The sequence below is a fragment of the Lemur catta genome, chromosome 1 (assembly GCF_020740605.2).
Source record: "Lemur catta isolate mLemCat1 chromosome 1, mLemCat1.pri, whole genome shotgun sequence".
In the NCBI taxonomy this organism is placed as follows: domain Eukaryota; kingdom Metazoa; phylum Chordata; class Mammalia; order Primates; family Lemuridae; genus Lemur; species Lemur catta.
In genome coordinates, this window is record NC_059128.1 from 194,973,573 (window position 1) to 194,993,788 (window position 20,216).

At 35.6% G+C, this 20,216-nt stretch overlaps 1 protein-coding gene across 1 annotated transcript in view; it reads right to left on the minus strand.

Moving 5' to 3' along the window:
- Window positions 1-20,216, minus strand: part of WDR49 (WD repeat domain 49) — a 141,403-nt gene that overhangs the window by 56,352 nt on the left and 64,835 nt on the right. The window contains exons 9-10 of the mRNA XM_045556608.1: window positions 15,002-15,166; window positions 10,612-10,727 (exon numbers count right to left, since the gene is read on the minus strand). Of these exons, the coding sequence (XP_045412564.1) occupies window positions 10,612-10,727; window positions 15,002-15,166 (281 nt within the window). The remainder of the gene's footprint in view (window positions 1-10,611; window positions 10,728-15,001; window positions 15,167-20,216) is intronic.

Consider the following 20,216-nt stretch of genomic DNA (forward strand, 5'->3'; position numbering starts at 1 on the left):
AAGCTCAATCAGAAATGAAAAAGGAGATATTACAACTGATACCACAGAAATACAAAATATCATCTGTAAATACTATGAAAATCTCTATGCACATAAACTCAAAAACATAGAGGAAATGGACAAATTTTTAGAAACACACAGCTTCCCTAGGCTCAGTCAGGAAGAAATAGAACTCTTGAATAGATCAATAACAAGCAACAAGATTGAAGGAGCAATAAAAAATCTTCTAACAAAAATAAAGCTGCCAGACCAGATGGATTCACAGCTGGATTTTTTTTTCCTTTTTTTTTTTTATTTCAGCATATTATGAGGGGTACAAAAGTTTAGGTTACATATATTGCCCTTGTCCCCCCTTCTCCCCCCTGAATCAGAGCTTCAAGCATGTCCATCCCCTAGACAGTGCACATTGCATTCATTATGTATGATTAATGTTATTCCTAAATGTGCTCTTAGGTGATGATCAGTGAAACCAATTTGATGGTGAGTACATGTGGTGCTTATTTTTCCATTCTTGGGATACTTCATTTAGTAGAATGGGTTCCAGCTCTATCCAGGAAAACACAAGAGGTGCTATATCACCATTATTTCTTATAGCTGAGTAGTACTCCATGGTATACATATATCACATTTTATTAATCCACTCATGTATTGATGGGCACTTGGGTTGTTTCCACATCTTTGCAATTGTGAATTGTGCTGCTATAAACATTCCATTTTATCAGACTACAAAAAAGAATTGGTATCCATACTGCAGAAATTATTCCATAACATCAAGAAGGAGGGAATCCTTCCCAACTCATTCTACAAAGCCAGTATCACCTTGATACCAAAGCCAGGAAAGGACACAACAAAAAAAGAAAACTACAGACAAATATACCTTATGAATATAGATGCAAAAATCCTCAATAAAATACTAGCAAACTGAATTTAACAGGACATCAAAAAAAAAAAAATAATAATTCACCATGACCAAGTGGGCTTCATTCCGGGGATGCAAGTATGGTTTTATACGTGAATTACATAAACAGAAGATCATGCAATCATCTCAATAGAGGCAGAAAAAGCATTTGACAAAATTCAATACACTTTCATGATAAAAACCTTCAACAAACTAGGCACAGAAGAAACATATCTCAAAATTACAAAGGCAATATATGGCAAACCCACAGCCAACATCATACTGAATGGGAAAAAGCTGAAACCATTCCCACTAAGAACTGGAACAAGACAAGGATGCCCATTGCCACCATTTCTAGTAAACATAGTGCAGGAAGTCCTAACCAGAGCAAGTAGGCAAGAAAAGAAAATTAAGGGAATCCAAATCAGGAAAGAGAAGGTCAAACTATTGCTTTTGCTGATGATATGATCTTATATTTAGAAAATCCCAAAGATTATACCAAGAGACTCCTAGAATTGATAAATAAATTCAGCAAAGTCTTCGAGTACAATTTACACAAATCAGTAACATTCTTATACACCAATAACAGTCAAGCTGAGAATCAAATCAAAGACTCAATACCATTCACAATAGCTACAAAGAAAATAAAATACCTAGGAATATACTTAAGCAAGGAGGTGAGAAATCTCTACAAAGAGAACAATGATACAGCGAGGAAAGAAATCACAAATGATACAAACAAATGGAAAAACAAATCATGCTAATGGATTGGTAGTATCAACATTGGTAAAATGTCCATACTACCCAAAGTGATTTACAGATTCAATGCAATCCCCATTAAAATATCAATGTCATATTTCACAGACCTAGAAAAATAATTCTATACTTCGTTTGGAAACAGAAAAGAACCCAAATAGCCAAAGCAATCTTAAGCAAAAGAAACAAATCTGGAGGCATCATATTACCAGACTTCAAACTATACTATAAGCCTATAGTAACCAAAACAGCATGGTATTGGAACAAAAATAGTGACATGGACCAATGGAACAGAACAGAGGACCCAGATATAAAACTATCCACATACAGCCAACTGATCTTTGACAAAGCAGACAGTTACATACACTGGGGAAAAGAAACCCTATTCAGTAAATGGTGCTGGGAAAATTGCATAACCACGTGCAAAAGAATGAAATGGGATCCACATCTCTCACCAGTCGCAAAAGTTAATTTAAAATGGATAAAAGACTTAAATGTAAGGCATAAAACCATAAGAAAACTAGAAGAAAATGTTGGAAAAACTCTTCTAGATATTGACCTAGGCAAAGAATTTATGAAAAAGACCCCAATAGCAATCACAGCAACAACAAAAATAAATGAGACGTGATTACATTAAAAAGCTTCTGCAAAGCCAAGGAAATAATCAACAGAGCAAATAAACAACCTACAGAATGGGAGAAAATATTTACAAGTTATATATCCAATAAAGGGCTAGTAACCGGAATCTACAAAGAACTCAAAAAAATTAGTAAGAAAAGTCAAACAACCCTATCAAAAAGTGGGCAAAAGCCATGAACAGAGCTTTTCAAAAGAAGATAGACAAATGGCCAATAAACATAGGAAGAAATGCTCAATGTCACTAATCATCAGGCAAATGCTAATTAAAACCGTAATGAGATATCACCTTACCCCTGTTAGTATGGATTTTATTAAGAAGTCCAAGAACAATAGATGCTGACATGAATGCAGAGAGAAGCAATGCTTCTACATTGTTGGTGGGACTGTAAGTTAGTACAACTTCTATGGAAGAGATACATCAAAGAACTAACAGTAGGCCTACAATTTGATCCAGCAATCCCTCTACTGAGAATTTACCCAAAGGAAAAGAAGTTATTTTATCAAAATGACACCTGCACTTAAATGTTTATTGCAGCACAATTCACAATTGCAAAGATGTGGAATCAACCCATGTGCCCATCAATTCATGTGTAGATTAACAAAATGTGGTATATGTACATCATGGAATACTACTCAGCCATGAGGAAGGGTGGCTTAATGCCTTTTGCAACAAACTGGATGGAACTGGAGACCATTAACTGAAGTGAAGTATCTAAAGAATGAGAAAACGAACATCACATGTACTCACTATTAAATTGGAACTAACCGATGAGCACAAATGTGCATAGAGGGAAGTAAATCTCAATGGATATCAAGCAGAGGGAATGGGAGTGGAGGGGATGGGCAAAAACATACCTAACAGGTACAATGAACACTATATGGCTGACAGGCACATTTATAACCATGACTCAAGCATTAGAAAAGTGATCTGTGGGCTGGGTATGGTGCTCATGCCTGTAATACTGGCACTCAGGGAGACCAAAGCAGAAGAATCAGTTGAGGTCAGGAGATCAAGGCCACCCTGAGCAAGAGCGAGATGTTGTCTCTACTAAAAATAGAAAAAATTAGGTGTGTGTGTTGGCACCTGCCTGTAGTCCCAGCCACTCAGGAGGCTGAGGCAGGATTGCTTGAGCCCAGGAGTTCCAGGTTGCAGTGAGCTCTGATGATGCCACTGCACTCTAGCTCAGGCAACAGAGTGAGACTCTGTCTCGGAAAAAAAAAAAAAAAAAAAGATCCATGTAACCAAAAATATTTGGATCCCCATAATACTTTGAAATAAAAAAGTAAATAAAAACATTTACCAGTTTTCCACTTCCTACATTATAAAATTCAAATATGTGGGCCTGCTATTCAAGACCCAATGATATATAAGTCTAACGCACTTTTTTTTTATTTCAGCATATTATGGGGGTACAAATGTTTGAGTTACATATATTGCCTTTGCCCCACCTGAGTCAGAGCTACAAGCATATCCATCCCCCAAAGGGTGCACATCGCACCCATTAGGTGTGAATATACCCAACCCCTCCTCTCCCTCCTACCTGCCTGACACTCGAAGAATCTTACCATTATATATGCACATAATCTAATGCATTTTTAAAATAATTATTTATTTCTATTCTTCAATCCTTGCTTTACAAAGGTATATGTGAATGTATGACTAAATATGACAGGGCACTCAAAGCCGCACTGTAAATATAGTACACCTTAAGTGTTAATTCTACCCCCAAAACTTGAGGGAAATATTTTTCTATTAAAATAAAGACAGATGAATTAATGCAATAGAATGCCAAGTTTGCTTGAGTTTCGGAAATAGAATACAAGGTTTCAAATCAATTTCTTGCTTGTAGTAGCTGTTTTGAACTGTTAAAGGTATTCAAGGGCTATGTTTCTGAAGCACGCCTTCTTATCCAACCCAAACAATATTCTTACTGCTCTCTATGCACCCCTTACCTGTCTAGCTGCTTTGTTTTCACTTGTAGTATGCTTTTCCATACCTCTGTGGATTTCCTTTCACATGCACACCCACATCTACCTATCTAAATGCCTATCCTATTCTCTAGAGCTCACCTTATTCTGGTAGGCTTCCCTAATGACTAAGATGGAAAGAAATAGTGCCCTCTTCTGACCTCTTATATCTTTCACATTTTACTGTTAACATTTAATGTTATATAGTTTCAGCTCCTCGGCTACATTGTAAATTCTTAGAAACCAGGGATTGTCTTATTTTGTACCCTCACAGTAGCAAGCATAGTGGCCTACACATATTAAGTGTTCAATAAATACCTGTCAAATGAATGAAGGAAAAATTCTCTGCTTAAATGTCACTTCCTCAGGTAGGCCTTTCCTGACCACTCTATCTCAAAGCTCTCCTGTGAGTCTCTCATCCCTCATCCTACTTCATTTTTCTTCATAACACTTAATAATTGCATGACATTGTGTCCTATATTTATTTATGTCTCTCCTATCATTAAATAAGCTCTAGGAAAGCAAGGACTTTGTTTTTTTCCTTCTGCATCAGCAATGCTTAGAATAATACCTAGCACATCAGAATAAGCATTTAATAAATATTTGCTGAATCAATGTATGAATTATTCTATTTTTAAAATAATCTATATTATATTAATATTATTTTAATAATGTTAGTGAAGATTCATAAGATAATAAAAATTAGGTAATTTACATCTTTGAAATTGCAGTTTAATCTCATAATAGCTTTATGTAAATATATGCTTAATTTTTTCTGTACCTGCTGGTAAGTTTCGTTGAAGAGATCACTCTTTGGGGCTGGAGAGTGTGGGGTGGGAATGGGAAGGAAGAGGTCGATCCTATATCTTTTCTATTATATCTTAGCCAAAATTCAGTGTCAAATGTCTTTTCCCAAGATACTCATATTAAATAGATATACTAGATACATGCAGAGAATACCACCAAAAGGCACAACTTCTCTTTATAAGATGGTATAACAACTAGCCCTTCTGATATTTGACTTTCTGTGTCAAAATGTCAAAAAACGAATTAGCTGCCACCTTACTCTTAAAACCTAACCTGAAACTTTCATTTGAAATGACAGTTGTCCTTAAAATAACTTAAGAATCTACACTGTAGTTCTTACTTTTTCCATTTCAAAGATAATTTTTAAGTTTGTACTTTTGCCAAGAGTAAAATTAAAGTTCAGAATGAGCCAATTTTAAGGCCATTTTTGAAGTCCAAGAGACTTTTTCTTTCCGGCATTGACTGAGTTTACTAGCTCCATTCCACACTGCACATTTGAAATCCCAAGAGTACCTACTACTGACTCATTGTGTCATCTTGTGAAAATGAATCACATCTCTAATTCAGAATTTAAGTATGATGACCAATTCTGTGGGAACAAAATTAGTTTACCTGTCAAGGGCCAAAAAATACAAAAACAAAAAAAAGGATTAAAACCATCCTGTTTTCTAGGATGAAAGAGCTAGAAAAATAACTTTCTGACCAAAATTTACCATGTAGAAATTGTTAGGGAGAGAACACAAAACACAATTAACTACATGTTCCCTCAGGGGTTAATTGTTCACGTTGTTAGTCCAATTATAGTAAGTCTTCTTAATACGTGCCCTTCAATTCATTGCTTTTTTTTGTCTTAAAAGGAGTATCTCAAAGGCAGAGAATTAGTTCAATGTATATCAGTTCATTCTAGCTTTTTTTTTTTCCTATTTACCTAAATTTCTGGAGTTAATTTTGAACACTGAAATAATCACAAAATTAGCTTTAAAGATTATTTGTGAATTGCAAACAAACCTGCCCCCTCCTTACCTTCAACATAGTTTATCTAGAATAAGTCACAACTTTGGAAATATTCATTCTGATTCTTATCCTAATAATAGAAAACACTTGAGTCAAACAGGGTTATAGTTCCTTAGTAAGGCGATTATTAGAATTTAGTATCTTGTGATATAGATACATTTTATTCTTGAGTAACTTCAAATCCTTAATCTCATTTCACTTAAAATTGCTTCTAAAAATCAAATTTTATCAACAGCTATTGAAATATTGAGTACCTACTTTTTACAGTGCTCTATGAAGGATACTGCTATCAATAACATTTTCAAAATTATTTCAAATTATATGAAAGCTTCTATTTTTTAGTATATATATACTTCTAGATGTTTTAAGGAGATAGTATCTTCATAAACAAAGGTTTTTCACAAAACAACCCAATAAGTATATAAGGTGATGGATGCGTTAATTAGCTTGATTTAATCATATCATTTTACAATGTATCCAGATATCAAAACATTACCTTGTATACTGTAAGCATATACAATTTTTATTTGTCAATTATACCTTGATAAAGCTAGGGAAAAAGTACACAGAGATTTCTCCTTTATAGAAAAAAGAAACAGTGGGGGAAATTAAGAGCTTATGTTTTAGGGAGTTGTAAGTATAGAATCAGAATTTTGGGACTTGATGAAATCTTAAACTTAATAGTTGTTAATAGAATACTTGATTTTACTAGAACTACACATATTACATGTTTACTTTGAACAAATGCAAAGCTAACTGATTATGTATTCATTTAATCTTGCCAGTGTAAATATGGCCAAGAATTCAACCAGGTATTTTTGAATTGACCCTATGTCGGTTCACAACTTTGTCTCCAAGTACTTTTCTTTTAAAATGGTAAGAAACATTTCTAAGAGTTCTGAAATTGAGGCTTCTCTTTTTCTAACAGAAAAATTCTCTAGATATGAATGACCATATTTCCAAATATGAATTCCTAAATATGTATTCCAACATGGGCTCTCTGATTTATTTTGCTTAGGACCAAACAATGATGCTTGCCATTTCTCACCTTGTGTGTGTTGACTTGCCAAATAAAATGTGATTCCCTTGACGATAGGAATCATGATTTTTCACATTCAGTCTACCATAGTTTCTAACTCAGTGCTTTCAACCTTGGTATAGTTTTAAAATATTTGTGGGAAGGAAAGGAGAAAAAATACAATAAGCCAAATCTTTGGGTTGCTAACATGTGTTTTTGTGTATATGTGTGTGTGCTTATTTATATGTGCAAAACTGATTTATAAGCTTTGACTGGAATGACCAACCTACTCAATTAATTATTTGTTTAATAAATATAATTGCTTTCTCATGATTTTATGACTCCATTTGCACCCAGTCCACAAGGCAGTGGTGAAAAGAGCATAAACTTTGGCATAGAATTCTAATTCAGTCGCCTGCTAGCTTTATAACCTTGGCCAAACTACCCAGCCTCTCCAAGCCTCAGTATCCTGCCTTGTAAAAAATGGTTGATGATTCTTAGACTTCTTAGACATTGTGAAGAGAGAATAGACTTTACTATCTATGCTTCTTGCCTCTTACTAGGAATGTGACCATGGGTAATTAATCTCCCTAATCTTCAGTTCCCCTGTCTATCCAACAAACATTATTAAATCATTCAACATATATCACTGATCATCTAATAAGCATATATATGCCTCATATATACACATACACACATATACATATATACATATGTATACCTATGTTAAATAAAATGCAAGGAACTAGAGAGGGCACAGACAAAAGGGGGGCCTACTTCCATCCTGTGACTTAAGGGAAATGTTCTGGTGGAGAAGATACCTGAAAGAGCCCTGAATTAGGAATAAATGTAAGCCACATGAAAAAAAAATTGGAGAGGGATTTCTAGGTAAGGGGAGAGAATAATGTCATGGTGGTGTAAAATGGTATAGTTTGTTTGGGAACATACTGACAACAGGCTGCTATGTGGTAGAATTTACAATATACACAAAAATAGGTGAAAATGAAACTAGAGAATAAAGAATAGGTCCAGGCCAGAAGGAGTTCAGATTTATTTTGTAGATGCTCTGACAGGTTTTAAATAAGGAGGTTACATAGAATTCACTGAAGAAAGAAATCATTGTGGCTAAAGTGTATAGAATCTATTTAAGGGGTGACAGGTGGGCATTACTAGAAGAAAGTACAAATTAGAAGACTGTGGCATTCATTCAAATAGAAATGATGCTCTGAATAATGTGGCTGTGGTACTTATGGGAGCAGGTTTCAGAAATATTTAGGGTATCAGATAGATAAGACTTTGTGACTACTTGGTTGTAAAGTTGTGATAAGGAAGAACCAAGGTGGATATCCAGGTCTTTGACAATTAACTAAAGCTCCAAATCTAACAGAAGTAGGTTTTGGAGAGGAAAATAAATAATGATTTTAGTTTAGAACATGCTGAATTTGGGACTGCAATAAAACATGGCCAGCAAGCAAACGGATAAGTGAGCTTAGAGAGACAACAGCTGAAGATAGAGATTTAAGGTATGTATAAAATATTGCCTACCTTCCAAAATGAAGCTAAGGATTAAATTACATAATGTGTGTAAACAGTCTAATGCTACACAGCACTAGAAATAAAATAAATTGGATGGCATATTTAGGTACCTCACTCAGTAAATGTAATTTCTATTCCATCCTGGGAAAAATTGAACCAATCTGTATTTAGATACAGCCTGAAGTTAAAGCTACAACTTCACCTCACAGCATCTCTCTATATTTTCAAGAAAGCTAAATAAGATGACTGTCAATCTTCCAATTATTTCTTCTCTAATCACCAAACTGAGAAGGACTTGGCTTAATGGTCCATCCTTCACAAACCATAACTAAAGAGTTACCTGCCCTCTTGCCTCTTTAGTTAAATGTCTTCTGGTAAAAAAAAGGATATAAAGCCTCTGACTTAGAAAATATAAGTTTTAAATCTACCAATGTAAAAATGGAATAATATAACTGAGAATGTATTAATTCAATTTTCAATTTCAACTAAGGTTTCCAAGCCCTGACACTCTTGAGGAAGATGGAAAAGATGGAGGAGGATGGGAAGAATGACAACTTTCTTTACCCTCATTCCAGTTTTCCCAAAGCTTCCTACCCAAATTATAGAAAGTGACCACCCACCAACATAGATGAGAGCATCAGATGTTACTTTAAACCACTTTTATGTGACTGTACACATCTGATCATTTAAATTTCCTTTTGTAAGCAATCAAAAAAATCTTTTATTTGGTCCTAATTTTTAAGTATGGATATCTAAAAATAAAGAAAAAGGTATGTCCAAGTTTTACATTAAACTGATTAATTTTTTAAATTCCTTTTTGTTATGTTTAAAATTTAAATTGAATCAGTTAGATATCACACATCTACCCTGCCATGGTATTAGAGAATTAAAATTATTCCTTGCCACAGCTTAACTGTAGAGATCATTAGCTCATAGAGTGTTGGAGTGGTTGTGAGCAGATAATGGATCATGATTGCTCTCGGAGATGTGAAGTCTTGTCCTTCAAAGGTAAGGGTGATTGAATTAGTTCCTATCAAGATGAATAATCTGGACTATGCTTTCTTTCTTATTGTCAAACTACCCTTGAACACGAGGAAGTGTAGAGCATTGTGTTTGCTAGTCTGTATATGCACATTTGCATTAGAAGAAAAGTCTTTGCTATGATTAATAAAAATCCCCAAATATATACTACTGGTTGTCTAGGTGTAAAATGTGATTTAATCCTACCTTCAAACTATTAAGATAATAATTCTGTAGTGAATAATGTTGGGTAAATTACCTATTAGAGCAATATTTTGTGAACTGTTACATTTATGGACAATACATTTTCGAAAAAATATCACACTTTCATTTTCTTAGTGCTTATACAATGCTATAGAAAAGGCCCTGTTTATGATCCCTTAGTTCTCTCATGAAAAAAAAGAAAGAAAAGTAATTTTCTTTACAATGCAATGGAAGAGTCGCTCCTTGAGAAGAGTAAGCGGCTTGTGAAAAGCCCTTTTCTGCACCAATACAAAGGAGGTGTTCACACGGAACTCAGTGGGCTATTTTCCTCTTGTGCTGCAACTGGAAATAAGTCACAAGAAAGGAAGCAGTAAGCTTCCTTTACAGCTGAAGTAATGTAATCTACATGTTAAGAATTCATTGACTATAAAATCTGAGAAACTTTTAGAACTCAGGAAGTGGTATTACATTCCCGTCTGAAATGGTTAAAGAAAAAGACATTCAAATTCCCAAAGCCAGAAGATAGCCCTATAACACTTCTCAAAGCCACTTAAGCTATGTGATCTTAAAATATTTTATTCACTAAGCATTCAGTCGATTCCAACCACAGTATCACTAACCGAGGTCACCAGCCATTTAATGACCCAGAATCAGTTAAGATGTCTATGTTTTTTTTTTCTTTTAGATTTTAATTCAAATGAAAACATTCTCCTTTTACTTTCCTACAGTTTTGCATGAAGCATAATCATACCTCTCCCAGCCTGTAACCAGTATTGTCTTCTTAAGAACCAGGATCTGTGAAATATCCACAGCTCCATCTTGCCCAACATTTAATGTGTGGTGACAATATCCGTTGAAGTCCCATATCTTGAAGAGAAAAATTAAAACCACCTTAGAGACAGGAAGAGAAAATGTCTTCTTCAATGTGTAAAATAATATTGTGCAACAGGATTATTTTAAAATTTTGTGTGTACTTTCTGAACTAGGGTTGATTCACTTAGGATATGTACTAATTAAAGAAAGCCCTCTCACCATTTAAGTTTAGTCATTATATTTACTACTCTTATGAGATATTGTGAAATATATACATACACATATATATATATGTATATACGTATACATATATATATATTTGGTTTTCAACCCCATTTCCTGCCACACAGCTCCTAAAACCCTTGGAATCTCCAGAGTGATAAGAGTGTCTTTTGTATGCTAATGACATCACTGGTGACTGGGGACTTCTAGATAGCCTCAGATTAGGGAGCTGGTCACAGGAAAGACCAAAACATGATTAGAGCAGAACTTTCAACCCCACCCCTCAACTTCCAGGGAGAGCGGAGGATCTGAAAGTTGAGTTGATCTCCAGTGGCCAATGATGGAATAAATCATGCTTATGTAATGAAGCTTCCATAAAAACCCAAAGAACAGGGTTTGGAGAGCTTCTGGGTGACACACGCAGAGGCTGCCGGAGGGTAGCATGCCTAGCATGGAAAAGCCACGTTCCTTCCCAACATGCCTTGCCTTATGCATCTCTTCCACCTGTCCACTCATCTGTATCCTTTGTAATATCCTTTATAATAAACAGATAAATGTAAATAAAGTGTTTCCCTGAGTCCTATGAGCCAGACTAGCAAATTAATTGAACCCAAGGATGGGGTCCTGAGAACCCCAATTTATAGCCAGTTACTCAGAAGCAAAGATCACAACATGTGCTTAAAACTGGTATCTGAAGCAGGGGGCAGTCTTGTGGGACTGAGCTCTCAACCTGTGGGATCTGATGCTGTCTCTAGGTAGATAGTGTCAGAATTGAATAGAAAGAGAGGACACTCAACTGGCGTCCTCTGAGGAATTCACTGCAGAATTGGTGTGTGAGGGGATTAAGTCATGCATCACTTAACTACAGGAACACCTTCTGAGAAATGTATCATTGGGCAATTTTGTCATTGTGTTAACATCATAGAATGTACTTACACAGATCTAGATGGTATAGCCTACTACACACCTAGGCTATTTGATATAGTTATGACTCTAAGGGTACAAACCTGTACGCCATGTTACTGTACTGAATACTGTAGGCAATTGTAACACAGTAGTAAGGGCTGGTGTATCTGGTTGGTTGTTGACCGAAATGTTAGGTGGTGCATGACTACACATATCTCAGACTCTACTTATAACTCTTATCAGTTTGTTCTAATAACAATTGATTCAAGAATCTATAACTTAGTATGTATTTTTCAAGGAGAGATAATATAAAATCAAGAAGAACCACATGTTGGTGTCTGTTGAAATCCTTATTTTTCACTGTGTGTCTCTTTAAATTTCTGCTTCCTCATTTGAGACACAGGAACCTTACTCCTCAAGGATGCTTAGAGGATTAAACATCTGACACAGAGCCCAAAATATAGTCATCATGTACTTGGTTTCCCATTTTCTGCCAGTAAAACCTCCTGTTGCTCGTGGATGCCAGACCCAGTCCTAACGGGGACATACGCAGTTCTAGTTTCCCTACTGAGGCAATGGAGTGAGAACTCAGGCCCAATGGGTGTGCTTTAAGAACAGCATCCAGTAACAGTTAAAATCAAGCCCTACAATAAAACATTGTTGGCACATTGTGCACAGAGGGCAAATTGGCACAATCCATCAAAATTAAAATGTATACACCCTTTGACTTAAAAATTCAACTTCTAGGAAATCATCCTACAGATACACTCATATGTGTGAAATGACATTTTTCAAGAGTATTCTTGCAGCACTGTTTACAAAAGATAAAGATTGGGACCAACCTAATTGCTTATTATTAGTAAGGATCTGAACAATCAGAATATGAAGTATCTATGCAGTAGCACATAATATAGCCATTAAGAAAAATGAGTCATCTCAATATTTCTAGACTGTCAAAACTCAACTAGCTATGGAACCTTGAGTAAGTTGCCTTCCCACTTTGGATTTCACTTTCCTCATCTGTAAAATTGGGATAATATTAGTACCAGCCTTATGGATGTGTGTGTGTGTGTGTGTGTGTGTGTAAAGTGCTTAGAACAGTGCCTGGTTCATAGTAAACATGCAATAAAAAATAACTAACATTGTTCTTATTGTATTCATTCATATGAATCAATGTCCAAGAGAGAGAAATGCAAAATGCAGAACAGCATTTTATAGTGGACTGCCATCAAGAAACAAATGGTACTCATGGGCCAGAGGGATGCACAAAAAAGCTGTAACAGTGGTAACCTCAGGGGAAGAGCTAGGAACAGAAGTGAGAACAAGACTTTCTTTTCACTGTATATCTATTTTATATTTCAAAAATTTTATTGTGTGCATATATTATTTAAAACATGAATTAATTTAAAAAGAGATCCTTCAGAGTCATGGTAAATAGAAAGAAAACTTTAAGTCTTTGACTACATAGGTACTGATTTTGGATTCTAAATTATAAATGAGATTGGGAAATGTCATTCATCGGTATTTCTTCATAGAATAGTGCCGGAGCAGCTCAACTCTGATTTATGTGTCCTACACAGAAGTTGCCAGATTTCAGAAGTCTGTTGTGCTATTGTGATAAAGATAAACACACCTTCAAAAGCAGTGATTATACTACCAAATTCACATTAACTTCTAAGATGTCAAAGCTTGAGTTGAGACTTGAGGGGTGTACGTAGTCTTCACCATATCACTTTGTTCTCTTCTAAACATGGCTATTACCAAGTCCACCTGAAATAATTTCCACAAATAGGTATTGCAAAGATCTGACTTCCCCCATAGTCCCTTAGTTGGCACCATTGCAGCAACATCTACAAGTTCTTCCTTACCCTAGTGTCTATATCCCCAGTTACTTTCCAAAATAGAGGTAAATGGAACCTAATGTATTGGCTTCCTTGTTCAGTTCAGTCTCATATTCAGGACTGGTAAACGAGATACTAGCTTGTTTCTTTTGCCTAAACCACTGTCTAATATTCCAGTTCCAGGTAGTCTTCTTTTATTTCACCTTAACTACTGGGATTTGGGTTGTCTTGGTACCTTCACACATCTTAGTAGCTCTCCTGTAAAAGAGATTACTGAAACCCAAGTTTCCATTCCACTCCTCATTCCATTAACTTTCCCAGAGGCCAAGTTCTACTGATTTCCAGAGATTCTCACTTCACCCACCATAGCGTAGCACCTCTCTCACACTAATGGTTGCCACCCTGGAATCCCTCTGAATACTTGCCCCCAACTGCTAGGATGTTCTACCTACATATTCAGGGAGCTTTCTATCACCCTTCCCTTCGGTTTAACTGAATGCATCATACACCACATCACAGAAGGTAGTCAAATACCTTTCTAACCCCAGTTATGACATGTTTGAGAACTATTAAAAGTTTATTCAGGAAACTGCCTTCTGTTGCCTCAGAGTGGCACAAGCCATCTCCAATCAAAGACTGTCATTACTATCGGGGCTGAAGGGAACAGAGAAGACTCACAGGGGGCCATGGTCTCAGAGAGCAAGTATCTAGGTTTGCAGGAAAAGTTGATAATTTTGCAAACCAAAGTAGTACCTTCCTCCCATAAGAAATTAATAAAAGATACAAAATAAGAAAAATAGAAGCATAAAGTAGTTTAGGACGAATAATAAATAAGATTATTATCATTTCTTCAACTATCCTTCTTCACTATTTCACTAGCTTTCACATAACAAAAACGGAAATTACAAAATAGGTTTTCTTTTAAATATTTATTTTCTGAAAAATTTGTATCTATGCTGTTCTTTAAAGTTTACCTAATTTGCCCTGATCTCTCATTTAATCAGCTTAGAAAAAGAAAACTAGAGATATTAGCCAAAGCACATAAAAATTGTCCAGGAATCTTACCCCCCAAAGTAGTCCTCTATTCAGTACACTGAAAATGGAGCTTTCTGAAATAAGTGAGCCACGTTTATTTTTATTCTAAATAATTTATTCAGAAAAATAATTTATTCATTTTTCCACAGAGGTTTATTTTCCTAGCAGCTTTGTTATTAGTTTGACTTATTTAGCTCTTATCTTGTCTGATCTCATTTCTTACAACACCAAAAAGGCAAAACCAAGGATATCTATAGCCATGTCTCCTCATATAGTGCTTTAGCCCCCTCGTATCTGGATGGAAAAGCATCATTGTGTTCGCACCTTTATGGTACCATCTGTGCTGCCAGTCAAAAGCCGTGTCTCATTTGCATCAAGGGCCATAGTGCTGATTTCTGCGTTGCCATGGCAACCAGTAAACTGTTTGATTTTCTGCCCAGTGTCTATTACCCAGAAGGAAACTGTAGATCCCACATCAGAGCTGATTACCTATGAGAAAATAACATGATAGAGAAATTAGATACAGTCCCAGAATCAACCACTTTTATTTCAGCAAAGATATCCAGCCTGTGCATTTCCACTACCAAGATCCCCCAACAGTTAAGAGACATTTTGGTAATGTATTTTCTTTCTTTTTGTTAAGCCGGTAACATTTCAATTTCTAGGCCAGACTTCAGGTAATGAAGTCATGATCCTGTTTATCAGAGAAGATAGGAATCTGTTTTCCTTACCCATCATTCGGCTTAATGTCTAGAGGCCATCCTGAAATCAAATCCTACTGAAAACAAACTTATGAATCTTTTGCAGTTAGATAAGAAAGCTGATTTTACTAGTCATGGTGTTCTGACACTATTTACTATATAAAAAGAAACAGTTTGTTACATATTAGCTTCCATTTAGGATTCAGAAAACAAGCACTGCCAGCCATTATGGGAAAAAGTTAATTTCAACAAATTACTAGAGCCATTGCTTTTAATGCCTTTAGTCCCTTGCTTTCTCTTTTCTCAAGCAACTGTGTGTATTTTTACAGCTAAAACACAATTATTGATGGGTCTGAACACAGGTTAAATAGAAATCTACACGTACACTTCCAGAGGAAGGCAACAAAACAAATGCTAGAAGGGATAGTATTATATAGTGGTATTATATAGCAGTTTAGGAAATCTTATACTGGCAAGTAGACTTTTAATTTCAGCTCTAGGTATTTAGACACACTCTAAGAGATTTATAGGTTAAAACAAACTAGCTAATATGACTTTGGAAAACAAAATAATAACCATATAAATACATAGATAGGAAGTTGTCTGAAACAATGTCTAGATTTTGAGAAAACTTAAAGCATTTCTTTTTCTGTTTCGGTATTGATTATCAGTAAGTGTAAATTTATTAAGAATATGTTAAATTTGAATGCTGCATTTTCATAATCAAATGGGTTGAAGTTCATCAACTGTATTATATATTCAGAAACACTGGGTAGCTGGCCATCATGCATGCTTGCATTCATTCATTCATTCTATAGGCACTTACAGAACATGCACTTTGTGCCAAACTCCATGACGGCGATGGGTCTTCACTGATAAAACCCTGCTCTCAAGGAGTCTATAGTCTAGACCTGGACATAAAAAACACTTTGGGAACTTTAAAAACCACCGCTTGTATATCAGACCAGAGACTCTGATTTAATAGAACCAAGCAAGGGTATTTTTAAAGAGCTCCAAAAGTTGTTTAAATGTGCAGTCTGGCCGGGTGCAGTGGCTCACACCTGTAATCGTAGCACTCTGGGAGGCTGAGGCAGGAGGATCACTTGAGCTCAGGAGTTCAACACCAGCCTGAGCTAGAGTGAGACCCCCTCTCTACTAAAAGTAGAAAAATTAGCCAGACGTCATGGTGCATGCATGTAGTCCCAGCTACTCAGGAGGCTGAGGCAGGAGGATTGCTTGAGCCCAGGAGTTTGAGGTTGCTGTGATGTAGGTTGATGCCAAGGCAATCTACTCAGGGCAACAGAGTGAGACTCTGTCTCCAAATAAATAAATGTGCAGTCTGAGCTAAGAACTACTGGTCTAGATGGAGAAACAGATAAGGAATTGTTAAATATTACCCCTGAGTTCTGGGGAAGCCCAGAGAGGAAAACCCAAAATCCACTCACTGGCATGGGGGATGCAGTTAGGAATTGAAAGGGTGAGTGGCAAGTCAGTATTCACAGAGAAGGTTATAATTCACCTGGGATTGAAAATAGAAACATGCATTTATAATAAAGTGCTCAGCCCTTTATACTCATTATATCATTTGATCTTTATAAAAATTCAGTGAAATAACATTACAACTATATTTCACCAATGTTGAAATTGAGATTTTAAATCAGCTAAGTAGTGTTCCCAAACTTATATAACTAGGTCTGAATCCTGGGCTGTCTATGACAGCCACATCACAAGGTCCTTGTGTATTCCAACATAGTATCCCAGACAATTAAGGGTTCACTTAGAAGAGGGCTTGGAGAATATTCCAAGCATGAGAAACAATAGGAAGGTTAATGGTGCCCGCATGCAGAGTATTTGAAGGGACAAATATGATGGGATATCAAAGGACAGGCAAACTGGAAATGGAATTTTAGAAATCTCTAGTAAGTAATATCAAAGAATATTGAGTAATGTATAAAGGTAATTTTACTAGGAGGGGGCCCATAGCTTAATTGATTGACAATGGAGTCTATGATTATAGTAAAAGACTAAAAACAACATTATTGTTCTTAATAAGGAAATGAGTGATGTAGTGCTTTTTGTTGGTTGGTTTGTGAAGATACTTCTTGAAGCAGAGTGGAGAACAAACTGAGGTTTTGGGAAAACCATTTGGAGGCTACTGTAATAGCCCAGGTAAGAGATTCTCTCACCTAACAGTAGTTCCAGAGGTAGAAAGGAGAGGTGGGATTGAAAGAAAACACCACCATTTAGCAACATTTATATCTCAGCAAAGAACTGATCATGAGCATTTGATCCTTTTTAGCCCCTTTTTTCCTGAAATTACAACTCTGATGAGAATTTTTTAAATGATGTAAAGCTATATTTATGCTACACATTTTCTCTCAGTGAAATAAAAAATACCTTAAATATTTAATTACTGACCTTAAACTACTGTGTAATTTCTAGATCAAATAACCTGGATCTTTGAAATAATATGACCTAACACTTTAATTATCATTCCATGTAGCTGACTGTGCTTCTATTTGATTTTGTTTGTACAATATACACAGTGATGAAGAACATTGGGTCCGGAGTCAGGATGCCTAAGTTTGAATGTCAGCTGACTCACTAACTAGTTGTCTGACCTTGGAAATTAAGGTCAAACACATTATTTAACCTCTCAAAGCCTCAATTTCCTCATCTATAAACTGGAGATAATGGTTTGAGTAATTACCTCAAACCATTGTTATGATGTTTAAATCAACTACTATTGTTAAAGCACTTACCACAGCACATGGCATAGCCATAAATAAGCCATGAAAGTTAGTTAGTACTGCTATTTTATCTCAGTTTTATTTGTCTGACCTCTAATTTAGGTTCTTATCACTTTTCATATTTAAATTATCTAAATCAATTTGATAAAAAATAGTATCTTGCTTTCTTCCAACCATGACAGTGAATATAGACAATTATATTTTAGAAACTAGGTTTTAGATGCACATTGAAATTTTAAATTATGCTTGTGAATTCCTCACAGAATTGCTTAAGAATTTGGATTTCATTAAAGTCAAAATCATGAAAACATAATTTTACAAGCATGTGTGAAAATTTCGATAAGTGGTCTTTTAAGAAAAGGTTAAAGGTTGTGAAGGATTTTACTATTTCTATCCAAAAAGATTTTTTTGGTTTTTTTCTTATTTATTTCTTTGCCTTATTTTTATTTTTAATCGACACACAATTGTACATATTCATAAGGTACAGTGTGATATTTTAATACATGTATACAATGTGCAATGATCAAATCAGTGTAATTAGCATATCTATCATCTCAAATATTTATCATTTCTTTATGTTGAAACAGTCAAAATCCATTATTCTAGCTATTCAAAAGTATACAATTAATTTTTGTTAATTATAGTCACCCTATAGTGCTATAAAACACTGGAACTTATTCCCTCTATCCAGTATACTAAAAAGCATCTAATGAGCAGGTATTATGTGCTAGGCATTTCAGTACCAAAAGATGGGCATTCTCTAATAAAAACAAAAGAGCAGAATGAAATAAAATACGGCCATGTTCAAAGGAAAGACTTGCTTACTTGTTCAAAGGCTGGCATTCCCCACATTACACAGCATCTAGTCGTCCACCCCACCACCTTTAGCTAATGCAGACATCCAAGCAGTAATTAGTAATGTCCACTTTTTACTGCTTTGCTCTCTCTCTCCTGCCCAGCTGCCTGAGCCCCAGCATACTATTCATCAGTTTTCATCACCTTTCTTTGTTCATTTAACAATTTCTCATGAAATCTGAATCAATGGTGACAGTGTACAGCCAGTCTGATTTCTGATTACCGTATGGCAATCTGCCTTACGGTTCAGTTTTTAGGGAAACAATGCGTTGAAACTGACTATGTCACAAACATAACAACCATTATTAACCAGACTCTACTCTTACTTTGACAATATTGGAATACAAAAATAACAAAGCAGGTGAAAAGACTTTCAAAGTTTAGTGAGAGAGAAGTGCATTTAACATTACTTGGCAGATGAAGAAAGTGGGGACTTTATTTTCAGCAAGTTGTTTTTGTAATAATAAAGCCCAAGAATGAGTCTTGGCATCACATTTATATGCCACATTTTGGTGATACCAAATCCCTTTAAGTGTGCAGTTCATTCCTGGTTGTCTCTTATCAGACAGGACCTCAGCTGATGAGGACCAGGCCCTTACAGTCTGCAGAACAGAAATGTCACGAATAGCCACACTCCAGTGCAAATGAGCCTCAGGAGCAGATTGTTGTTCTGAAGGGAACATGCTCCATCTTATGTACCTCAGTTAATAACTGTTTAGGAATATATGGCTCCTTTTTGTTTGTCTCATCTGAAGCTGTCACAGCTAATCAGACAATTCTAAGAGATGTGAGGCTGTATTCATGTCACCTAATTGTATTCTTGCTATTCCAACAATAGTAGGCATTTAGTTGTCTTTTTTATGCATCCCATGTCCTAGGTCTAACCTAGAACTGGAATCAAAAATTACAGCAGCGAGTGCCGCTGGCTACCAGGGAATTGAGATATTTGATTTAATTGCCGTTTATGAATTTTTTTAGTCAGTGCTGTTTATGGTCCCATAATACAAACTAGGTTACTTCTATTATTTCCATTTTGTATCAAATCTCTAGAAGTTACATCTCAGTAAGTAGGGAGGTGAGGGGAATGATAATATCTGAGAGTACTGGTACAGACAGTGTATTCAGACATTTTAAGGCAGCCGTTCTTTATGTCTTATTTCTCAGAATTCACCTCTTCTTAGATTAATTTGTAATTTGATCTTTCAAAGTCATTCCTTGAATGTATTGCATACC